This window comes from Crinia signifera, chromosome 3, assembly GCF_055691185.1.
Source record: "Crinia signifera chromosome 3, ASM5569118v1, whole genome shotgun sequence".
Classification (NCBI taxonomy): domain Eukaryota; kingdom Metazoa; phylum Chordata; class Amphibia; order Anura; family Myobatrachidae; genus Crinia; species Crinia signifera.
The window spans coordinates 312951762-312977777 of NC_139219.1; the positions used below are offsets into that span (position 1 = coordinate 312951762).

General features: G+C 45.8%; 1 protein-coding gene across 6 annotated transcripts in view; it reads left to right on the top strand.

Moving 5' to 3' along the window:
- The window catches only part of EVA1A (eva-1 homolog A, regulator of programmed cell death), a 313736-nt gene extending 288496 nt beyond the window's left edge, over positions 1–25240 (top strand). For all 6 annotated transcript variants that reach the window (XM_083178648.1, XM_083178647.1, XM_083178646.1 and 3 more), the window contains 2 exons: positions 12459–12623; positions 22618–25240. In XM_083178648.1, coding sequence (XP_083034774.1) covers positions 12459–12623; positions 22618–22985 — 533 coding nt within the window. In that variant the 3' untranslated portion in view covers positions 22986–25240. The remainder of the gene's footprint in view (positions 1–12458; positions 12624–22617) is intronic.
- Positions 25241–26016: the final 776 nt, after the last annotated feature.

A 26016-nucleotide genomic window follows, 5' to 3' on the forward strand; every position in this document is an offset into this window, starting at 1 on the left:
AACCCCTTCCTGACAGAGCCAGTTTTTGCGTTCCTGACAGAGCCCTTTTTTTCAAATCTGACATGTCTCACTTAAGTGGGGATAACTTTTTTTTGCTTTTACTTATCCCAGTGATTTTGAGATTGTTTTTTCGTGACACATAGTACTTCAAATTAGTGGTAAATTTGGGTCGATACAGTCTGTGTTTTTTTGTGAAAAATACCAAAATATCGTGAAAAAATGGAAAATTTAGCAATTTGCAAAATGTTAAATTTTCTGCTTGTGAGACAAATAATCATACCACTCAAAATAGTTAATAACTAACATAGACCATATGTCTACTTTATGTTTCCATCATTATTTCAACTTCCTTTTCATTTTTTTGGACACTAGGAGGCTTACAATATGAATAGCAAATTCTCAAATTTTCAAGAAAATTTCAAACACTGATTTTTTTAGGGACCAGTTCAGTTCTGATGTGACTTTGAGGGACTTGTATGTGAGACACCCCCATAAATGATACCATTTCAAAAACTGCACCCCTCACAGTATTCAAAACAGCATTTTGGAAGTTTGTTAACCCTTTAGGTGTTTCACAGGAATTAAAACAAAGTGTAGGTGAAATTTCAAAATTTCATTTTTTTTGCAGATTTGCAATTTTAATACATTTTTCTAAGGAACACAGTACATTTTACTAGAGAAATGTGACTAAAAATTGATTCCCCCAATTCTTTTGTTTTCATAAATATCCTATATGTGGCCCTAGTGTGCACGTTGACCAAACCACAGGCTTCATAATAGAAGGAGCACCTACTTGATTTTGGAGCCTCCTTTTTATGAGATTATTTTTTAGGCACCATGTAGGTTTCTAGGCACCATAAGATGCTAAAAGTTAGGAACCCCCCCACAAGTGACCCCATTTTGCAAACTACACCCCTCAGGGAATTCATCTAGGGGTATAGTGTACATTTCAAACCCCCAGGGGTTTCACCAATTTTGATACAAGTGGGCAGTGAAAATGAAAAAATACATTTTTTTACACAAAAATGCAGTTCTGGCTCAAAATTTTTCATTTTCAGAAGGTATGAAGGAGACAAAGCACCCCAAAATCTGTGCCCCAATTTCTCCCGAGTACGGCAATGCCTCACATGTGACCAAAAAATACCATTTGGGTGCATGGCAGGACTCAGAAGGGAAGGAGTGACTTTTGGATTTTGCAGCTCAGATTCTGGTGGAATTTTGGTGGGTGCTATGTCGCATTAGCAAGACCCCCCAAGCACCAATACAGTGGAACCCCCCCACAAGTCACCCCATTTTGCAAAGTACACCCCTCAGGGAATTCATCTAGGGGTATAGTGTACATTTCAAACCCCCAGGGGTTTCACCAATTTTGATACAAGTGGGCAGTGAAAATGAAAAAATACATTTTTTTACACAAAAATGCAGTTCTGGCTCAAAATTTTTCATTTTCAGAAGGTATGAAGGAGACAAAGCACCCCAAAATCTGTGCCCCAATTTCTCCCGAGTACGGCAATGCCTCACATGTGACCAAAAAATACCATTTGGGTGCATGGCAGGACTCAGAAGGGAAGGAGTGATTTTTGGATTTTGCAGCTCAGATTCTGGTGGAATTTTGGTGGGTGCTATGTCGCATTAGCAAGACCCCCCAAGCACCAATACAGTGGAACCCCCCCACAAGTCACCCCATTTTGCAAACTACACCCCTTAGGGAATTCATCTAGGGGTATAGTGTACATTTCAAACCCCCAGGGGTTTCACCAATTTTGATACAACTGGGCTGTGCAAATGAAAAAATACATTTTTTTACACAAAAATGCAGTTCTGGCTCAAAATTTTTCATTTTCAGAAGGTATGAAGGAGACAAAGCACCCCAAAATCTGTGCCCCAATTTCTCCCGAGTACGGCAATGCCTCACATGTGACCAAAAAATACCATTTGGGTGCATGGCAGGACTCAGAAGGGAAGGAGTGATTTTTGGATTTTGCAGCTCAGATTCTGGTGGAATTTTGGTGGGTGCTATGTCGCATTAGCAAGACCCCCCAAGCACCAATACAGTGGAACCCCCCCACAAGTCACCCCATTTTGCAAAGTACACCCCTCAGGGAATTCATCTAGGGGTATAGTGTACATTTCAAACCCCCAGGGGTTTCACCAATTTTGATACAAGTGGGCAGTGAAAATGAAAAATTACATTTTTTTACACAAAAATGCAGTTCTGGCTCAAAATTTTTCATTTTCAGAAGGTATGAAGGAGAAAAAGCACCCCAAAATCTGTGCCCCAATTTCTCCCGAGTACGGCAATGCCTCACATGTGACCAAAAAATACCAGTTGGGTGCATGGCAGGACTCAGAAGGGAAGGAGTGATTTTTGGATTTTGCAGCTCAGATTTTGGTGGAATGAATGGTGGGTGCTATGTTGCACCAATACAGTGGAACCCCCCCACAAGTCACCCCATTTTGCAAAGTACACCCCTCAGGGAATTTATCTAGGGGTATAGTGTACATTTCAAACCCCCAGGGGTTTCACCAATTTTGATACAAGTGGGCAGTGAAAATGAAAAATTACATTTTTTTACACAAAAATGCAGTTCTGGCTCAAAATTTTTCATTTTCAGAAGGAATGAAGGAGACAAAGCACCCCAAAATCTGTGCCCCAATTTCTCCCGAGTACGGCAATGCCTCATGTGTGACCAAAAAGTGGCAGGACTCAGAAGGGAAGGAGTGATATTTGGATTTTGCAGCACAAATTCTGGTGGAATGATGGTGGGTGCTATGTCGCATTAGCAAGACCCCCAAAGCACCAATACAGTGGAAACCCCCCACAAGTGACCCCATTTTGCAAACTACACCCCTCAGGGAATTCATCTAGGGGTATAGTGTACATTTCAAACCCCCAGGGGTTTCACCAATTTTGATACAAGTGGGCAGTGAAAATGAAAAATTACATTTTTTACACAAAAATGCAGTTCTGGCTCAAAATTTTTCATTTTCAGAAGGAATGAAGGAGACAAAGCACCCCAAAATCTGTGCCCCAATTTCTCCCGAGTACGGCAATGCCTCACATGTGACCAAAAAATATCAGTTGGGTGCATGGCAGGACTCAGAAGGGAAGGAGTGATTTTTGGATTTTGCGGCTCAGATTCTGGTGGAATGAATGGTGGGTGCTATGTGGCATTAGCAAGACCCCCGAAGCACGGTGAAATTATGAACCTAATAATCCATAGATGTGTGGTATATTTTAAAACACTCCTTTATACATAGGCCGGGTTTGTCGGGGCAAGTGTCACACTGGAAAATAGTTTGCTTTCTTATTCCCTTTTTATAGCAAACTTTGCACCTTTTTTGTGTCCTGCCCTTTTTTCCAGTGGAGGGGATTTCATCAGGAAAATGCTGCCCTGGTACAATACGGGGGCCAGTACTAGAAGTACTGGGGCCCTCTGCCTGCTGGTTCCCAAATATTAGGCCCTTTATGACTTCCTCTTGAAAGTGCATAAATGTCCCCCTCTGGCCGGTAGAACGGAATAGCACGTAAGCGTTATACAGTGCCATCTGGATGATATACACGGCCACCTTCTTGTACCAGATTTTTGTTTTCCGCAGGGCACTGTACGGCTTCAGTACCTGATCTGAAAGATCCACTCCGCCCATGTACCTATTGTAATCCAGGATACAATTAGGTTTTGAGGTGTGGGTACTGGTACCTCGTACAGGGATGGAGGTGGTACTGTCTCCATGAATTGTTGTCAGTATAAGGACATCCCTCTTGTCCTTATATTTGACCAACAACATATTTTCGGTGCATATTCCCCTGCTTTCACCCCTTCTCATTACTTGGGCAATGTGCGTTTTTGGGAGGCCTCTTTGGTTCTTGCGCACAGTACCGCAAGCTGCTGTACCTCTTGAACCAAGGGCCTTAAACAGGGGGATGCTGGTGTAAAAGTTATCCACATAGAGGTGATAACCTTTATCCAGGAAGGGGTGCACTAAATCCCAGACAATTTTTCCACTAACACCTACGAGGGAGGGGGGGGCATTCTGGCGGTTCAATTCTTGAATCCTTCCCTTCATATACCCTAAACCTGTGAGTGTACCCTGAGGTGCTTTCACACAGCTTATACATTTTTATGCCATACCTTGCCCTCTTACTGGGAAGGTACTGGCGGAATTTAACCCTTCCTTTAAAATGTATAAGGGACTCGTCAATGCAAATACATTTTTCAGGGATGTACATCTCTGCAAATTTGGCACTGAAATGATCAATGACCGGCCTGACTTTGAATAGCCGGTCAAAGGTGGGATCATCTCTGGGTGGGCACTGTGCATTATCGGTGTAATGTATAAATTTAAGAATTGTCTCAAAACGAGTCCGGGTCATGGCCATACGGTAAAATGGGGTGCTGTACAGAACATCTGTACTCCAATATTGCCTAATTTCTGGCTTTTTTACTATGCCCATATGAAACACCAGACCCCAAAACGTCATCATCTCTACTGCATCTACAGGGGTCCACCTAGCAAATGATGACGTGGGGTTTTGAGCAATAAACTGCTGGGCATATAAATTAGTTTGGTCCACCATTAAATTTATAAAATCATCAGAGAAAAATAATTTGAAAAAGTCAATTTCTCTGAGACCTGTGGAATCAAATTGGATTCCTGGCATGGCCAAAAACTCAGGAACCTGGGGCTCAAAATTGTCTGGTGGTGGGGTCCATACGAGATCAATTATTGGGGGGGGGGGGGTCTCAGCTGCTCTACGGGGGCGTCTTTGAGGGGGTCCCTCATCACCAGAGGAGGAAGAGGAGCTTAAGACGAATCCTTCAAATTCCCCGCTTCCCTCACTGGCTGTGTCAGAGTCAGAGGCAAGCATGGCATATGCCTCCTCCGCTGAATACATTCTTCTGGATGACTGGGATGACATTTGGGATGACATTTGGGATGACATTTGGGATGCCATTTTTATTTTTGTGTTACTGGTAGTGAAATGTTTCAACACGTGTATAGTGTAGGGGGGGGTACAAACTTTATTTCAACCCGGGGGGTATGTAGTGTGTAGTGTGTATGTAGTGCAGAAAAAAAAAATACTTTATACAGGAATTTGATCCCAATATAAAAAAAAAAATTGAAGGGGTTAAAAAAAAAAATTGAAGGGGTTAAAAAAAATAAAAATTGAAGGGGTTAAAAAAAAAAAAAAAAAGGTCCTGCGCCAAAAATTGAGCACAGATGTTGGTCAGTAAACTGAACAGCGCTCAAAGGCAACAGGAATTTGATCAAAAAAAAAAATAGATCAACCCTGTGCCGAAAAAGCTGATCAGTGATGTACGTCACTGATCAGCGCACAGTGGCCACAGGACACCCACAAAATCACAGTGTGTGTAAAAAAAAAATTAAAAAAAGACCACACAAAAACAAAAAAGGTGATCAGTGATGCGACACTGAATACCAGTGAGGGGCAGCAGGTGCACAACCTTTGGTGCAACTGGCAGCAACTGACAGGTATATATATATAAAAAAAAAACCCTGCGCCCCCAAAAAGTTGCTGATCAGCACAGTTATACTGATCAGCACAAAAGGGGGGGTAGCAGACACAAAATATACACTCTCTATCACTCTCTGTCACTATCTCTCTCTATCTCTCTATCTCTCACTATCTCTCACTATCTATCACTCTAGGACACTGCAGCAGCAGCAGTTATTGACAGTTGACAGTTATATGTATAAAAAAAAAACCTGCACCCCCAAAAAGGGGGGTAGCAGACACAAAATATACACTCTCTATCACTCTCTGTCACTATCTCTCTCTATCTCTCTATCTCTCACTATCTATCACTATCTATCACTCTATGACACTGCAGCAGCAGCACTGACAGTTATATATATAAAATTAAACCCCTGCACCCCCAAAAAGGGGGGGTAGCAGACACAAATCTCTCTATCTCTCTACCTCTCACTATCTATCACTATCTATCACTATCTATCACTGTATGACACTGCAGCAGCAGCACTGACAGTTATTTAAACCCCTGCACCCCCAAAAAGGGGGGGTAGCAGACACAAAATATAGCTCTCTCTGTCACTATCTCTCTATCTCTCTCTATCTCTCTCTCTATCTCTCTATCGCTCTATCACACTGCAGCAGCAGCAGGAAGTCCCAAGAAGTCAGATCCAGGAAGCGTCAAGCACGCTACAAGCAGTGATCCAGAGGCGGAACTACCGCCGGTGCAGACGGTGCAGTGCACCGGGGCCCAAGGGATTAAAGGGGCCCGGTGCCACCGTCCGCCCGGCATTAAGTAAGAAAGTACTTTCTTTTATTGAATAAGTGCGGCGCTGCCGCGTACTGTATGTCCGCGGGCGGGGAGGGGGAGGTGTACGCGGCCGGGCGGCAGGTGCATGTCGGACACCCATGGATGCAGAGGCAGCGGCAGCAGCGCTAGTCTGTACCTCTGCATCCAATGCGGTCCGTCCGGTGACAATCTGGAGTCACTGGTCTCTGTTGATAGCCCTAGCAACAGGCAGCCAATCGCAAGGCTGCCTGTTGCTGCTCTCACACAGTCTCAGAGTCAGGCTCATGCAGGAAGTGGATTCCCGTCTGCTCTGAGGCTGACCACAGAACAAGACTCGAAGAGGAGCGACAGGGAAAGCAACAATGGAAGCCGCTGCCATAGGTAAGTTACTTTAAGGGGAGTTGGGGGCCGCGGCTGAAACATCTCACATTATGGAGGGGAAGGGGCACATAAAACTTCTTAAAATAAAATAACAAAAAACGGGGGCTGGAGGCGCAAGACATTTTAAAATATAAGGGAGGGGGCACAAAAAAAAAATATTAACACAAAAAAAGCCTAAAACTATAATGGGGACACAAACCCTAACCATCCCAGCCTAACTCTAACCATACACCCCTTCCCCTGCAGCCTAACATTAATTATACACTCCCCAGTAGCCTAACCCTATCTATACATCCCTTCATAGTCTAACCCTATCTATACACCCCCCCCCCCCCACAGCCCAACCATTCACCACCCACCTGCAGCCTAACCCCACCCAACCCCCTCCCCACAGCCTAAACCTAACCATACACTCCCCTCCGCAGCCTAACTATACACCCCCGTGCAGCCTATAATATGAACCACACAGGCACACACCCCGCAGTCTATAACCCTTACCATATACACACACCCGCAATCTATAACCATTACCCCACACACACACACACACACCCGCAACCTATATCCCTAACCATACACACACACACACCCCGCAGCCTATAACCCTAACCATACACACACACACCCCGCAGCCTATAACCCTAACCATACACACACACCCCGCAGCCTATAACCCTAACCACACACACACACACCCCGCAGCCTATAACCCTAACCATACAGACACACACACTGCAGCCTATAACCCTAACCATACAGACACACCCTGCAGCCTATAACCCTAACCATACACACACACCCCGCAGTCTATAACCCTAACCATATACACACACACACCACAGCCTATAACCCTAACCATACACACACACCCCGCAGCCTATAACCCTAACCATACACACACACACCCCGCAGCCTATAACCCTATCCATACACATACCCCGCAGCCTATAACCCTAACCATACACACACCCTGCATCCTATAACCCTAACCATACAGACACACCCCGCAGCCTATAACCCTAACCATACACACACACCCCGCAGTCTATAACCCTAACCATACAAACACACCGCAGCCTATAACCCTAACCATACACACGCAACCACACCGCAGACTATAACCCTAACCATACACACACACACACCACAGCCTATAATCCTAACCATACACACACACCCCGCAGCCTATAACCCTAACCATACAGACACACACACCGTAGCCTATAACCCTAACCATACAGACACACACTGCAGACCATCTTTGGCGCACACTGTACCCATTTTGAGTGTGTGTGTGTGTGTGTGTGGGGGGGGGGGGGGCCCAAAGCATATTTTTGCACCTGGGCCCACAACTCACTAGTTCCGCCTCTGCAGTGATCAGGTGATCAGGTAAGGTATTTGCAAGGATCAGGTAAGTATTAGGCAAGGATCAGGTCGGTATCACGGCAGACAGGCACGGTGACCGTTCTGCACGCTATTCCAGACCGGAATGGCGTCTGCAGCGCAGTCACCGTTAGTTTAAATGTCGCGCCTTGGCTGTGATTGGTCCGTGGGTCCCACGGACCAATCACAGCCTTGGGGGCAGGTGGGGTGAGGGTGGGGTGAGGTGTCATCGTCACCGATGACCCCCTCATGCCCCCTGACGCCCGGCGGTGATTGACACCTGTGTTACCGAGCGTCTGATTCGCTGGTAACACAGGAAAACGCTGTGAATGGCTGTTCACACTGAACAGCCAATCACAGCGATCGCCGACGGGGGGGGCGGCATCGCAGCCCCCCCTGGGCATGCAGGGACATGTCTGCTGTCAGGGACAGCAGACATCGTCCCTCTGTCACTGCGTCTCGAGACGCAGTGACAGTTTAAAGTCATGACGTACATTTATGCCATGTGTCGGGAAGTACATCCCGGCCATGACGTAAATGTACGTCAAATGTCGGGAAGGGGTTAATATACATCGCCGCCCTTCGCGTAACAGCCGCCGCGATGCTGCCGCACATGTACTAACATATGCGGCTAGCATCAGGTTGCGGTGACGGAGACCCCCGCGATACCTGTGATGTGGTCTGCGGGGGTCTCCGTCACCTCACGGCGGCTGCCAGCGTCCCCCTGCGTCTCCTCCTCCCCCTGAAGCCAGATGTCCTCCCGGCTGTGACACCTGGGGGAGGAGGAGATCAAAGGAGGGTGGGAGGGGGGGGGTGGGGGGCGCGGACGGTGGGCGGCGAAAGAAGCCCATAGGCTTCTATAGGGTATCGCCACCCAGAGGGTGGCGATACCCTACAATGCGTTGACAGGGCGGCGGGGTTTTAATACATAGGGAAATGCGGTAAAACGGGTGACTTACCGCATTTTCCCGTTAATACATCCCACCCTTTATCACTTAACCAGGCTTAATAAATCTGCCCCAATTTACTTACACACCAATAATGGTGCTATTGTGTGAGTTGACGTTAGACTTACGGGACCACAGCCTAAGGCAGGTATGTCGAAGCTATGGCCCTCCAGCTGTTGTGAAACTACAAGTTCCATCATGCCTTGCCACAGTTTTGCTTCTAGGGAATGCTGGAGGGCCACAGTTTGGACATGCCTGGTCTAAGGGGTGTCACAAAGTTGTAGGGAATGGCCAGATGCTGCTCAGTAATCCTAGGTTTGGTGCAGCTGTCCACGTGATCATAGCCACATATGGGAACGGCTTATTGGAAAGTGGGTGTGGCTTAATGAGAATGTGGGCATAGCCAATGGTTCTGGGTGGGGTTGGGACATGTCGGAGGCAGTGGCGGCTCCAGAGGTGGGGCTGTAGCCAAATTTCTAAAGAGGACAACTGGTGAGGTTGTCCCATAGCAACCAGATTCTAGTTATTATATAAAAAGTGCTAGATCATTGGTTCCCAAATCACAGACCTCAAGGAAATCTGACGCTCCAGGTTTCAAGGATTTCCATGCTTGGTCACAGGGGGTCTATGTACTAAGCACTGTAAGAGAGATAAAGTACCAGTCATTCACCTCCTTACTGTCATGTCACTTGCTGTGTTTGAAAAATTACAGTAAGGAGCTGGTTGGCTGGTATATTACCTCTGCCAACTTTAACTCTTGCCAAGGTTTAGTACATAGACCCTTAATCAGTACCTCAGTCAATATCTGTGCTGAGCAAAAGCTATACTTAAAACCTGGATTATTACTGTTCCTTAAGGACCGAATTGGGGAATCACCAATCTAGTACATTTTCTATAATATCTAGAATCTGGTTGCTACGAGCAACTTCACCAATTTCCCCGTAGTAGGTTTGCCAAATTCCACCTGTATAGGGTCCTTGAGACGTGGATAAAGGTCCGGCACGTATCATGCTGCTCTGTGCTCACATTCTTGCCTACTTCCTTAGATATCATTTTACTCACTGATAAATGTGATTTTATTTGGAAAACTTATTATAAATCATGTGGAATTCAATTAGGACAAACTAGAGTATGATCAGCCTCTTAATTACTTCATAAAATGCCTAATTTCAGTCCCAACAGTCTCCAGGTTGACGTGCTGGGCCAGGAGCGGAAATGGTGCTTTGCCTTTATTTAATAAGTGTGTTGAAGCGGAGGTGATTAATATGTCTGTCTTCTGCCTAACTGGCCGCTGACATAAAGCAGAGCTTACTGTGTGTAATGGCCGCAGACCTTGTTCACAGTTTTTATGTCAGGTCTGCTGCTTTGTTTAGCTGATCAAGTTGGGAGATTGTGTTGGACCAGGATGTAGGTATGGTAACGTATAGTAATTAGGAAAACTGCCGCTACACACAACATTAACCAGCAGATTTGTGCTGACATTATATGCATGTGAACCCAAAACCCTTACCTTTAGCCACCTCGGGGTAAATATATTAATAGACAAACTAATAAAGTTGGTTTTGAAAAAAAAAAAACGCTCTCTAAGATTCTGTTTCTGCTCATGGTGAATTGTTTTGCCCTAGAGTACCAGAATTTTTTTCATTTTAACCCTAAGACAGGGGTTCCCAAACTGTGTGCTGTGGCAGCCTGGGGGGACACAGTTGGTGGTCCAGGACCAATTCAAATTATTTATGGTCAATGTATTAGGCACAACTAATCCAATCTTAACATATGTGTACAAACAGAAGTGAATCCTGTGCCTCACTACATAGCTGAGAAATGTTGAAAAAAAATATTAAATTAATTAAATTGTGTTTATATGTCACCATTAGGCTCAGTTATATGGTGAGGGAGCATATTTCTGTTTAAGTTTGTCACTGACTAGGATCAGGGTTGCCTATCCTCCCGGAATGGCCGGGAGGTTCATGAAAATTGGGTCCCCCTACCAGCCCCCCGGATAGGTGGGCAATCCTCCTGCCGGACCCCTCAGTACTGTGAGATGGTAATGCTAACCATTACACCGTCCATGCTGCCCCCCCATATTGCAGCAGGCTTCCTTTTATTTGGGTACAGAAAATAAGACCCAAAGCACGAACCCAGCAGACAGGCCTCCTACAAGATAATAAAATTCAGAGCACACTCACGTATATATATATATATATATATATATATATATATATGTGTGCAAATATGTTATAAGTCACCCGCTGTGTCTGCTCAGGTGGTCTTACAGAACAACATAATAGCCCCCATTTGGGTCATATTCATAAACATGAGAGATAGCCTACTTACCTACCTACAGCCTACTTACCCCTTATGCCTACTTACCTATTCTCCCAGAACCTGCGGGAGACTCATCATTTTTTGGGTAGTCTCCCTAACTCCTGGATTAGTGGGCACTACTCCTGCATTCTGCCCGTTTCCTCACAGAGTAGGCAGAATGGGGAGAATAATTCTGGGAATCCGCAGTCCGCGAGCCGGGGGTGGGGCATAGTGATGTAATGCTAAGCGAATCACATAATTTTTGACCACGCCCCTATTCAAATATCCACAATTTTCTACATTTTTGATGCTAGAGGGTGAGATGCAAATAGCATACCTGCCAAGTGTTAGAAATGTGAAATCGGGACTCCTGCACGTGGAAAAGCTGTGGCCTTATCTAAAGGGGATGTGGGTTTGTGGCAATGACTCACTCATGTTGTCTTGTTCTGGTTTAAGATCACTATGGGGGCATCCCCAGCGCTGTGTATTCTGCTGGCCCCCCTGTCCCTCTGTTTGCTGTGAATAGCTAAGCATAGTAGCAAGTGACAGGGGAACTTCCAACTGCTACCACCACCCCCCACCACGGGACACTGCCACCCGTGGGAGGAACAGCAGGCAGGCATGAAATAGTCTGACCCCAGCCCGCCACAAGCCACCACCATCACCTCTAGTCTTTTTCCAAAGAAGAAACACCAAAACTAGGCAACGTTGACCAGTAAGCACCCCTGGATCCTCCAATATAGAACTATAAGGATCAGCATACCCTCTGGCTACTGCCTCTCAGAGCAGTGGTACACATAATGCGAGAGGCACAGACATGCCTCTTCCCCTCCCCATTTCCATCCCTGGTCACAGTGGTCATTATGGCAGCTTCCTGTCAGTAGGGGTAGAGTAAGGGCCTGATTCAGACCTGTTTGCTAGGCTGCGTATGTTCGCTCGCAGCCTAGTGAACAGGTAAATGCCAGCCCTATGCCGATCGAGCCCCTCACCAGCCTGCGAGGGGATATGTCATTCGTACACTAGCCGCAGGATCATTGGAATTAGTGACATGCAGTTTACCGCAAGGTTCTCAACCTGTAGGATCAGATAGACAGTTCACTGTGTTGTACATTACCCTTAGATCTGTATGCTGACGGTTATCCCCTTATGTATCACGCAGAGAAGAAGAACGGACAGGCTGCGGCCTTCTACCCAGTGGATGATAACCTCTCTATGGGCGAGGTAGAAAATCCTGTCTCCAACCGGACCATGGCACCTGTGGGGCAGGGCAGCACGGAGATGGCGCTGATCAGCAATGTCTTGGCAGCATACTCTTTTATCACAGGTATGTACCATACAGAGACAGGCGCCGGTGAAGCTGAGATGGGGTGACCTGCACGGGTTTGGTCAGCTGGCCTAGCCATTGAGGTTAGCCGATGACCCTTTCCACACCACTGCTTGCCTCAGTGATATCATTGGTTCCTAGTGAATTTCTAGGCTGCAAATACTGATTCAGCTCACAAAATGGCCGCCACCACTGTGTGTATGGGAGATTTGACAGGATAATGTTTAATTAAGCAGGCGGGGACTGGACTATTGATGGCATTTAAGTCCTGGGACAGTTTTGCAGGTTGCGTGCGTGCCCTATCCTCTCTGGTGGTCACGGCAGTCTCAAGCTTTGTGCCAGCATGCAAAGGTCTCCAGAATTATAGCCCTTGCACTATGGGCCCAATTCAGACCCAAGTGCTGGGCTGCAATTATTGGACGACCGCATATGCGCATGGTATGCTGACAGCTGTGAACATGCGCGAGTTGTCTGTACAAAGACAACCACAGTAATTGACACCCTGCGGGCATTAGGGACGGTAACCATGCGTTTTCTAGGAGTGCCCCTGAAAATGCAGGCGTTTCCCGGCCGTTAGGAGGGAGGGCCACTGACATCATCAGCAACCTCCTTCTCCCACGGCTTTCGCAGCACTAAAGGTGGCCATACACACACAGATTTATCTGCAGATCTTTCTGGTTGGAACAAAAACCTGGTTATGGATGAGAGCAAATGACAGTTGACCATTTGCTTGGAAATGCTGGAAAACTGACAAACTGTCACTCATCCATAACCATGTTTTTGTTCCAACCAGCCAGATCTGCAGATAAATCTTACTAGTGTATGGACACCTTTACTCGGTGCTGCGAACAGAGGGGAAAAACCATCGATGGGGAGTGCTTCCGAATGGTTCTCCCCTCATGTGCACGGCTGCGTACGCATTTGCAGCTGTGTACATGGGGCAGGATTTCTCTCATGCGATGTGACTTGGGACGGCCTTTACCTGCTCGCTGGGCTCCGAAAAGCCAGTGAGCAGGTTTGAATTGGGCCATATGTTCCCATGAGTCTTCTCTACTGAGCATGTGCAAATCTCCAAGAAAATGGCCGCCACACCATTTTCACTGTGATTTCTGTCTGCATCGCCGGCCGACCAGGTACAATGAAGAGGAAAGTGTAATTATATGGGTACAGGGTGTGGTCCTCCCTGAACTTGGGCCTATGCACTGCACATCCTACACAATGTTATGCCCGCACCTCATGCTGACCGATATTGTACCCCGTGCCCTTGGGGCTGTTATGTGCTTATTCTCTGTCTTTCGCTGAGCCCTGGGGACTCGGTTTCCTCTCCCTGAGTATTCTTCCCCACACAAAGCAGAATCCAGAACAGCAGCTAATGCGCTTTGCCCCATTCTTCACGGTGCGATTACGCGCTGTAATCTCGCCTGTGTTATTGTAAGAATCCTCTTTTTGTATAGATGAGAGGGCTGCTTTCCTCACTCGGGTCTCTGTAATAACTGTGTTTGCCGGTGAATAATGTCTTCTGGCTGCAGCTCGCTTCCAAAGACTTTTTCTTTCTCCCCAAATAACTGCGAGTAGAACAAACATCCTTTACATATTTGGCAATATTTAGCCCCGCAGGCTGCTGTTCTATAGATAGGGTATTATACACACCAGAACCGGAGCATTCGCTGTCAGGCTGGCCGCAACGTCCTCCGTGCATTTCAATGCAGGGATTTGTAAATAAAAGATAAAAACACAGGAAATTGTATTACGGTGGTTAGTATTCATTCTTCTTATCAGTATGGTTTCATTTACTACAGAGCCTGCGTTTAATTGCTTGCAGACTCGCACCATTATTCATACAGATTATTCTTTTTTCTTCCAATATTTTTTAGATGACATTTTATTATTACAAAAGAAATTTATGTTATTTTTATATGGTTGCGGAACCCCTCAGCCAATTCTTCTGATGTCATTTACAGCAGGAGATACGTCATTTACAGCATCAGATTTGCCATATAAATAGGGCCCAATTCATATCTGTTTGCTCTGCTGCTCAGCACAAGCGGTTGTCGTATGACCCCGCATGTGCGCGGTACACTGTGCGCATGTGCGAGCTGTCCGTACGAAGACAGCCTGCGTAGGCTAGCCTTCACTGGCAGATGGCAAGGTGATTGAAACCTGGCGCCTGTTTGGGGGCGGTAACTGTGAGATCTGCACATACGCATATCTCCGAACATTGGAGATATACACAAACCAGCAGGTTTTAATAAGCGGCAAAGTATCTGCTCTCACTACAGATGCTGCAGCATGAATGGCTTGTATAGGAACTGATAGGACGAACTAAACTGTTTATACGCACCCACGTTCGCTCGATTTTCCATCTAGATTGCGGATGTTTTTAGTTATCGTGCCGTTTGTGCCCACAAGTGCCTGGTCCAGCCACATAAAGTGGCTACATCTGACTAAAACTCTGGGTGCAACCTAAAAAATGCCATTTGGGTTCACTTTCAGAGGCAAACGCAGGATTTCCCAGGGGGAGGGGGGGGATGGGGGGTTTCCAAATATGTCATACTTGCAGACTTTTATTTTCTCCTCTCCGGGAGAAGCCCGGAGAGGAGACCCGACAGCAGCATGTCAGGGGGGCGGGACGGGCAGATGTCATCAAGCCCCGCCCCCATGACAGTCAAACGATGTAATTCGTGGGTACGCAAATTGGGGAAGGGGCTAAAATGACGCAAAATTATGCAATTCGCTTCATTTTTGCCCCGCCCCTCGCCACGGACCCACGAAAACTGCTTATTTTATGCAGCATTGAAGGGGGGTGTGGGGGCTGCCTGGAAAAAGCGGGAGGATTGCCCACCTTCCCGGGGGGCCGGTGGGGGACCCGATTTTCAGGAGCCTTCCGGCAATTCCGGGAGGGTAGGCAAGCCTGAAATATGTGATGACACAGATATAGTGACATCATCATTCAGAATCAGAGCCAGGAGCGTGTTTGGAGAGACTCTGTGGTGTTGGGGATCATTGTATAGCTGGAATTGGAAGCGCAGTTCATAAAGCGCAACGGAATCTGCTGCGCTATATAAGAAACTGAAAATAAATAAATATACTGCCCTGTGCACAAGTAAGTCATTTGCTACCTGTGCCCCCTGTGATTTAGGAAGCTGTCACAGGAATATCAAACATCAGGATGCATCAGCCAGCATCCCAGTCATAGTATGTGGGGTGAGCTAGTGTGCGGGGATGGGGGGGTTAGGTTTAGTCATAAGGGGGTTAGGGTAGGGATGGGCTGCTAGATGGAAGGGTTAGGGGGTACAGCATGAAAGTAGGTACCCGTGGGGCCTTCCCATATCAGGGTGCCCGGGTCGGTGACAGCAAGGTGAGGTGAGGCAGAGGGTTGAGGTGATGGTGGGGGGTGAAGAGAGGGGAAAGAGGAGAGGGTGGTGAGGCCGGTCTCCATCTCACCTGCATCTCCCAGCTCTGTGGCTCCCCGGCGACAGCCTCCAACTGGTGCAGCGGCTTCCAGCTCAGCGGCTCCCTGGTGACGTCCTCCTTGCGCATCAGCTCCCAGCTCAGAGGCTCCCCGGTGACAGCCTCCTGGCACCGCGTCTCCCTGGCACTGTTCCCACGGCTCTCCTGCTCCCTAGGATTTCTTTCCAGTGTGTCCACGGAAAAAGTGAAAATCTCAGACTGCCAGGAACGGGGGAAGGGGGGTTCTGGGTACTCAGAAACCCCCCTGCGTGCGCCACTGACTTTTTGCACATTTCTTCTCAACAGCACTGGGGAGGCTGTGAGAAGAGATGTCTCCCCCTGTGGCTAATCGCACCCAACTATTGCTCCGTGTAGCGCCCTCTAGTGGAGGCTGTGGGGCAGGCATTTGAATTCTTCATATGGAGGGAAAACCATACAGACGTATCACATACCAATGGGCCATCATAACATTCAAATGTAAATCTGGCTCATAGTATTATAATGTCAATGACCGGCCAGAAATAGCAAGTCTGTACAAAGAACTGTTCCCCATACCGTGGTCATTATCATAGCGATTCTGAAAATAAGTAGCAGCAATAATAGAATAATTCCCGCGTGTCCATTTGGCGCGGCTGATGTTAGCCTGCACCTGCCGGGTATTAGCAGTCCTGCACAGCTGTCCTCCTCCTATAAATACTGGTGCATTCCTCCAGCAGCGGCCAGTCCCCAGTCACTAGCTGGAGTTGGTGAACGGCTATATTTCCATGTGTCAGCGTTACCAGTTACAAGCAGACTGTGACGCGGTCACACACCAGCAGCTGTTGCGTAGATGCCTGGACATGAGATCGATATCTGAGTCGTGTAACTAATATCGCCTGAGGATCGCTACAGACTCGCTAACATTTGGGGCTTCTATCTTAGCTATGCTTGTGTCTAATAAAGGACATTTCATCTCTAGCAGCCGGCCGTACATCAGGACAACCAGTATCCGATCCTGATTGCGTCCTGATTTCTCCGGCAGCTTCCAAGACACACGATAGGACTTATGTGTGTGATTTCATATAAGATATATCGTAAGATCTGCCACACCTGGCATACTGGTCATTGGCAGCACCTTCAGATCTTAGGTGCAGCACGTATGATCTGAGGATTGACCTCACGACCTGCGGAACCACGCATCGTACCTAAACATCGCACGACCCTTTGAAATCGTGCAGTTGGGCCGGAACATGTGATGTATACAGCTCAGAGTAACAGCTTCTTCCCAGATGATTCTATTGGCACATTGAGCCTCATTCAGACCCATAAGCAAGGCTGCAATATTTGCAACTGGACAAAACGATGTGCTCTGCAGGTGGGGCAGATGTAACAGGTGCAGAGAGAGTTGCATTTGGGTGGGTTATGATCAAACTGAAATCTAAATGGCAGCATTAAAAAAAGCCATTATTTGCCCTGCACAGAAACAGAATAACTCCCCCAAATGTAACTCTCTCTGTACATGTTACATCTGCCCCACCTGCAGTGCAGCATGGTTTTGTCCATCTGCAAAAATTGCAGCCTTCCTACAGCTAACAGATCTGAATCAGGCCCATTGTTAGTCCACAACAAACCTAAACTTCATGGTCTCTGAGGCCAGTTCTGGCCCATTTACACCACTGACCCAATAACCAGTGAGCAAATAAATGGGGGGGGGGGTTCCCCGTTCCTAAGGACAAGCAGCGGGGTCTGAGTGGCGTCTGGGAGCACCTAGCAGCATTTGCTGGGTGGCGGAGCTCGGACCCCACTGCCGCCTGCCCCTTCACATAGTTGTGTCAGCGGTGCCTCTCACCCATGATGTGCCACTGATAAGTCCGATCCGACAGATTGTACCTGCAGCAGATTCAATCAGGGGTCAGGGTCCAGCCCGATGCACCAGGATCGTGCATCGGGTCGGATGGGATGTCAAACTCCTCCCATTTGGGACGATTTCTGGATCGGGTGAAATCGGCCCAAATCGTACAAGTTTATGGGCACCTTTTGGTCCATCATCTGCGTCATTGGGTGCAGGCCTTCTAGACCTAGGTGTCCGGATCCAGCGGCCATCATAAGAAAGATACTGGATTACACAGGCTGTCCGGTACCTACAACCATTAGGATAGTGGTCCGAGGCTGTGTCCTCTGTCTATCTTCTACAGACTCCTCTTGTTGTATTAGAATTTGAACGACACAGAATTGCGCAGCGCTGTGCAGTACCATCTACATATGAATCAGGCCCTGTGTGCACATGTGGGTACCGTGCACCTTTTAGCCTTGCTGCAGAATAGATGTGCACACAACAGTACCTCTCGGCAAGGGCTGTAGAGGGCAGCATCGTGCCCCGAGTTAGCATGACGCCTCTAATACTGCGTATGGCTGCGTATTCCCTAGAAGGATAATAAAATAGACACACTCATTTTATTTTGCCCTCCAGGATTTCTCTGCAGCTGACTTTTACACTACATAAAAACACATCTGTGTTTACTTACATCGCTTTATAAATCTTTGAACGCGTTCCACAAAACTGCAGCCGGCTTGTTCCGTTTTACAGAGAACAAAAGCCTGAGATTACTGCATTACAGCCGCACATCGCAATGTGTTTAGGCAACAATGCATTGTTCTCTGTGTAGTTGTGTCTCTCCGCTTACACTCTTACCATCTCTGCGGTGCCTCTATTTGTCCTGGTGTGGGTGAGCCACGCTAACCGCTTCAGATAGTGGGTGCATGTATCATCCCCAGCGTCCTATACTGTAATACTATTACACCGCCGGAGGACACCGATTTGTACATGTGATAACCTGTTAGTTGCAGCTGGGACAGGTCGGAGATTTAGCCATTAGATTTAAAGAGGAAATGTGTAAAAAAAAGAAATCGCAGAACGGGGTGCTTTTGCCTTTTAGAAAATTGCTGCTTTAAATCAGGTGCCTTAATCGCCGACATCATGCAGCTGGCAATTACATTTTATTAGGCGTATAGACAAATAATGATCTCTTATGCGTTGAGACACTAGGTAATAATCGGTGGCAGCTGCAGAGGAGGGGCTGCAGCACAGTTTAAAACTCTTAACAGGAGAGTCACACCCGCTGCCGCCCCAAATGCTCCCTGCAATGACCCCACCGGATGTCTCCTGCAATGTGCCCTCAAATTATTTTCTGGGATGAAGCAGCTGCGACCATTCCTCCAAGCTGTCCGGACATGCCTGCTTAGTCCTGGCGGCTCCCACAAATTGCCGGATCCTGGGCCAGATCCACTAAGCTTCGAAGTAATAAACAGACTGTGGGGCTGATTTATGAAACTCGGTGAAGTGATAAAGTGTCTGTTTTTTATCACCGGCCAATCACCTGCTAACTGTGAAGTTACAGGTTTGTTTTGAAAAATGACAGGTAGGAGCTGATTGGCCGGTGATAAATACCAGATACTTTATCACTTCACCGAGCTTTATAAATCTACCCCTGTGTTTGAAAAATTTCAGACAGGAGCTGATTGGTTGTTTATCACTCTCCATTTTGTCACTTTTGAAGCGTAGTGCATCTGGCCCCGTGTCCCTGCAATGGCAATTGCTTCCCACGACTAGCTCTGAAACATTCTGCCACGAGCGCACATGCGTAGATCTCTGAACATCTACGACTATCGATTTCAGAGGCTTGCCGTTGGGTCTGAATCAGGCCCTTTTTATGCAGCGCCTGTGTTGAAAAATAGAAATGCTATAAGGGGTGTATTCTGTTAAAAAAAAAAAAAAAAAACGGTACTTATGTAGTATCTGGGCTGCCGATTTTTTGATTGTATGCCTTAAGTTAAGGCATACAATCAGATGCGATGCGATGCGATATCGCATCGCATCGCATCCGATATCGGATGCGATATCGGATGCGATGACCCGATTTTTCCATAGGAATCAATGTTAAAATGGACTGAGTCCATTTTAACATGGAATTCAATGGGAAAAATGGGTCCTTTTCATACCCCTACTATCCAAGTGGGCATGGAGTTGGATATAAACCTGTGGCGAGCGTAGCGAGCCACCGAGCCCGAAGCGTGGCGAGCGAAGCGAGCCCCGCGAGGGGACGGTATTCGTCCCCTCGCGGGGCTCGCTTCGCTCGCCACGCTTCGGGCTCGGTGGCTCGCTACGCTCGCCACAGGTTTATATCCAACTCCATGCCCACTTGGATAGTAGGGGTATGAAAAGGACCCATTTTTCCCATTGAATTCCATGTTAAAATGGACTCAGTCCATTTTAACATTGATTCCTATGGAAAAATCGGGTCATCGCATCGCATCGCATCGCATCGAATCGCATGGTCGCATGCGATGCGATGCGATCTCCCGATCCGACCCGATTTAGAAATCGGCAGCCCAGATACTACATAAGTACCAAAAAAACGCCCACTTTCCACTACTCTGATCTCCTGCATCTTAAAACGCAGACTCGGATCAACATTGCAACCATCTGCCGCAGCATTGGACAATCAGGCTGTAGTGCCACAACCACAATACTCCACAACCAGAGTCTTTTAGAAGATTTAGTACATTTTTCCCCTTATGCATTTGTCACCAGATTCCAGATTACCCCTTATGCATTTGTCACCAGTGTGCAACATGTTATAAGAATACCATTTCTGTTATTAAAATGTTGTACAGGTAAGAATGATTTTACCAAGCAAACCTTTCCAAATCTCTATTGGTTTCTTATTACTTTTGTATTTTATTACTCATCAAGGTAATGTACTCTACTAAAATTCACTTTATTCGGTTCCCCTTTGCTCCAGTTGTTATGCAGTCAGCTTACAGTATGTTTCCCAGGCTGCAGCAGTACAGGACAGGGCGGAGAGCGAGTTGAGAGCAGCGTAAAGCATAAATGATAAATCAAACCTCGGTCACGCTGGAATTTGTTATTGGTGGTCTGGGCAACGAGCCACATTATACAGTATACGCTGTTAAGAGATTACGTTTCATTCTTTGGAATTGATAGAATACAAGTGACACAATCAGATCTGTCATATAACAAGGCCAGACTAGTTGCTTTTGTATTTTTGTAGGGCTTGGAGGAGATAATTTATATCCTAATGATCCATTGCAAATGTTCTAGATATTAAGTAACACATGCTTATTGTCTTTCCCGGCGGCGGTGGACAGGAAATCATTTTGCAGAGTCCAAGGTGCAGAGTAAAGTTGGATAGGGGTGGCATAAATCATTGAAAAATGGTCAAATGGGTTTTTGTGGAATTTGATGACTAAATCCATGGGGAAAGGCATTGGGTAAAGGGGGATGTGGGGATATGTTTGCAATAGGGAATTATTTTGGAAAGTCCACGTTAAGCGCACTTTCTGGAGTTTACCACCTGGACTAACCCAAAGATTTTTATTTATTTATTTATTATTATTTTTTATTATTATTATTATTATTACTATTTTATTATACTGTTGTTGTTAAATCCTTTGCTCACGTGATACAGTTCATCCAATAGAAGATTTATTATTGGTAAAACTAATTTAACTTAACAACAAATCCATACGCCCTTTCCTCCCTCTATGGAACCCGGTAGGCTACTGTGCCCCGTATACAAAGGGTGATGGTTTGTGTAGCTCATATTCCAGTTATCATTATAGAATGTACTATAAAAGTAATAGGTAGAAGCTACTTAGTTGCTATTAGCAACACGTCTGTCTACTTTTGAAGGTTTGATAAGTCTCCCCCAATGTCATTGAACACCAGCAATTATAATCACACTTCTTTTTTTTTTTACAAAAATCTTTATTTGTCTCAAAGGGAACTTATTATCAATTAATGTATGAGGAAATCTCCTCCCAAAAACCCAGTTTGCATGGATTATTTGAAAATATTAGACATATACAGTAGTATTGTGCTGTGTTTCACAGGCAGGGGAACCATTAAGGAACAGTGCGGTTATTTAGCACACAGCTTTACGCCGTGATGAAGGTAAATTAGTTCACCTGGAAACAAAACCTTTATAGCCGCTTAAGAGGCAAGTCTAGTTTTCAGTCATCGAAGGGAACAGGGGTCATCAAAGGGAACATGGTCTTAGACTTCTGACTTAAAAGCAGGCCTCCGTCATCTTCCTAAATATTTCATAACTTGCTCGATAATGATCTGTTCTGTTTCGAGAATATCTCTCTCTAGTACTTCCCAGCTCTTGTTAGCACTGATGATGTAATGGTTAGCATCACTGCCTCACTTCGCTGAGGTCATGGGTTAGATTCCCACCACGGCCCTAACTGTGTGGAGTTTGTATAGTCTACCTATGCTTGCATGAGTTTACTCCAGGTACTCCGGTTTCCTCCCACAATCCAAAAATATACTGGTAGGTTAATTGGCTCACTACAAAATTAACTCTAGAATGTGTGTGTACATGTGGTAGGAAATATTGATTGTAAGCTCCACTGGAACATGGATTGATGTGAATATTCAACTATTCTCTGTAAAGTGCTGCAGAATATGGGGGCGCTATATAAATTATATTAAATGATAATAAATATGTATCTCTGACGTGTTCTTTTTATATTTTTGTAGAAAATCCAGAGAGAGCGGCTTTGTACTTCGTATCGGGGGTGTGCATTGGCCTCATACTGACACTGGTGGCGCTAGTAATGAGGATATCCTGTCGGACGGACTGTAAGAGGTCCACGGTGAAAAAGACCCCCAGGAAACAGGAGAGTGACAGTGACAGCAGCGACAGCGATGACTCCGACACCACCTCGGACCTCTCTGCCAGGCGGCACCGGCGCTTTGAGAGGACTTTAAACATGAACGTTTTTACGTCAGCTGAGGAACTGGAGAGGGCGCAGAGGCTGGAAGAGCGGGAGCGCATAATTCGTGAGATCTGGATGAATGGCCAACCGGACGTCCCAGGAACGAGGAGCCTCAATCGTTATTATTAGGACAATGTTTGTGCTCGGGACAAACTGGCATCAACAATGAGAACTTGTGTTCTTGAGGGACTTGGACGGGAAGTGCACAGGAACTAGTTATTTATGAGTGCACATCTAACAAGTCTTCAGTCTTCAGATCCTCAGCAGAACAGAAAGCTGGAAATGCCTCTACGTTCTGTTATTCCTAAACCCCCAGGGGGAGAACCCTCTGAGGAACGTGATCTGTGCCTGTCTTCATTGAGACGCTAATCATGATGTTTGAGGCTGGTCCTTGATGACTCTCCATGTTTTGAGACCATACAGGACACATGGGATCATGTTAACCAGCACCGACAATGATACAATGCAATCCTGGAGAACTCTATTTTATGAATTGGGCATTTGGTTTCTTTCAGACCTAAAATCATTGTGGTGATTAAACAGTCTGTAATATTTAATAGGTGTTTGAAATATTTTCCTTTGTTTGGCAGCATGTAGTACTGACTCCTCAGGGATGAAATCCTATTGTACTTCCATGGTTAAGGTATGGCATTATGAGCAGAAATACTGTAGGACGAGGTGTGGTGGAGATATACGAAAATAATCCGGCCGGGGTCCAGAGGACTCTTGGAGCCTCTAAACCCCTGATATAATTACTTCTTCATGTTTGATAAATGATTAGCACCATGGCTGCTTAGATGGCTTTATAAGTCAAGAATACTCTGACCATATAAGTACACATCGGTCCTATTCCAAAACTGGGCCACTCCAAACTTTCCCTAGGTCTTGGCCCTGGAGCATCGAACTAGCCACTTGTCCCCAAAGGCTCCTGTAGTGGGAGTGCCCAATAATTTCCTTGATGTCTGTGACAATGCACTGCCATGTTTGAAGGGGATACAGGTGCCCTCTAGTTCACCACATACCAAGGTATACTGTTAAAAAGATAAACCCCTCCATTAAAATCATATATTTATTGCTCAATGTAGTTTGTAGACTATTCTAGATGAAGATTCATATAAAGCAAACTTGTTTGTATATTATGTTATGTATGCTATGCAAATATATAGGACGGAATGCCGCCATTGAAGATCTAACGTGCTCCCCTCTGATTGGTCCTCATTCCTTTGGGATCTCACCTTCCAGAATCCTGACCTTGCTCATGTCTCAGCGCCTGAGGTCCGGCATAAAACAGGTCCGATTATAGGAACCAGTCATGATGCGGATGTGACTGCAGTGGCTGGTCATGTCCTGTCCTATAAGCTGCTATAGGTGAATGCCAAATGTTCCCAATCCGGTTCTGCTTGTGGGTTGAATCCATGCAGCTAACGTCTCCCTTTGGCTAGTTATATACAGTGACCTGGTAGTGATGCGTCAGATTATAACAACCTCAGAGAGGTGGACTTTAAAAAAAATTAAATATATATATATATATAAATATATACCTAGGTATGTTTGGAAATGCCGCACAAGGATGTGCCTTATTGTGAATCTGTTTATCAAACAATGTTTCCTTATGGATTGCAATGACCAATATGTTTTATATATTTTATTAAAGGAGAACAAAACATAATTGTAAGAGAGGGGACAATGGGGCAGAAGGACAGAAGAAACAAATAAACCCGTTTTTGTTTCTCATTTCACCAAATGATGATTCGTTCTAGATGCATATTATCACTGCTTGCTGTATGTATGGGAGAAAGTAGAACATCTATAGGGGTCTAGGTCATCATGGGAGTTTCGGATGATTGTTATTCAAATTTTTTCCATTAAGAAAGGCCCCACAAGAAAAAGTCAGAACCTGACCAGAGAACATTCCTCCTGGCTGTGAGGTGACTAATTGGGCGCCCGTCGATGCCTTTTTCTTGTGGGACCTTTCTTAAGGGAAAAAAAATTGCTTACTAATCATCCAAAACTCCCATGAAGAATCAAGCCCCCCAGACATCTACACCTATTGCGGCTATAGAATAATTTTTTCTATATATCTACTATCTAATTGAAAGGAACCCAATATTGAATCCAAAAGGCTAATCGATCCAATCCACCATTAGCCAGAGTGTAGTCCAACATAAGGCTTGGCTATCCAGAAAAAATCCTTGGTCCGTAACTTCATATTTACCCTGCCAAGATTGCCATAATGTTTTAGCTAAACCCCTGAAGAAGTCCCTAGGGGACGAAATGCGTTGTGTGATGCAGCACGTTTTATCATAAATGTACAACAAATATCGTCATTGAACATTTTTATTGAAAAATACTTTTTAATAAAGAAAGAGAACTTCTGATATGGACTTTTGTGTTATATACTTGTGACACCAGTTGAGGGGTATAGAGAAGTACGGATGGTGTAGTGGTTAGCATTATCGCCTCACAGTTCTGAGGTCATGGGATCGATTCCCACCATGGCCCTAACTTTGCAGAGTTTGTATGTTCTCCCGTTTTTGCGTAAGTTTCCTCCGGGTACTCCGGTTTCCTCCCACAATCCAAAAATATACTGGTAGGTTAATTGGCTCCCAACAAATTAACCCTAGAATGTCTGTGTGTGCATGTACATGTGATAGGGAATATAGATTGTAAGCTCCACTGGGGCAGGGACTGATGGGAATGTTCAACTATTCTCTGTAAAGTGCTGCAGAATATGTGTGCGCTGTATAAGAAACTGTTACTAAATAATTCTACCTATGGGCGCCACTTCACTACTGTATATACGAGGGTGAATCAATAAGTAAATAAGTATTTGTGTTTGAAGACAGGTGGCGTTGCTGAGGAAAGTTGGTATTACTATCCTGTATTACCATCTTTCAAACAATGCCATACCAAATTTCAGATTGATTCATCGGTTAGTTTTTTTCCACCACGACAATGCACCAGCACCCTCATCCTGAATTTTGGGGCCAAATTGTATGAATTGCGCTATGAATTGTTTTTTTTTTCCCTCGCAATCCATGTTTTCAGGTTAGGGAACAGAAAAAAGTCAAGTCGGGCGAGTGCGGTGGATGCGGCAACAATTCATAGTGCAATTCATGCAATGGCTAGATTGACAATCAAAATGTTTTTTCACTTTTTC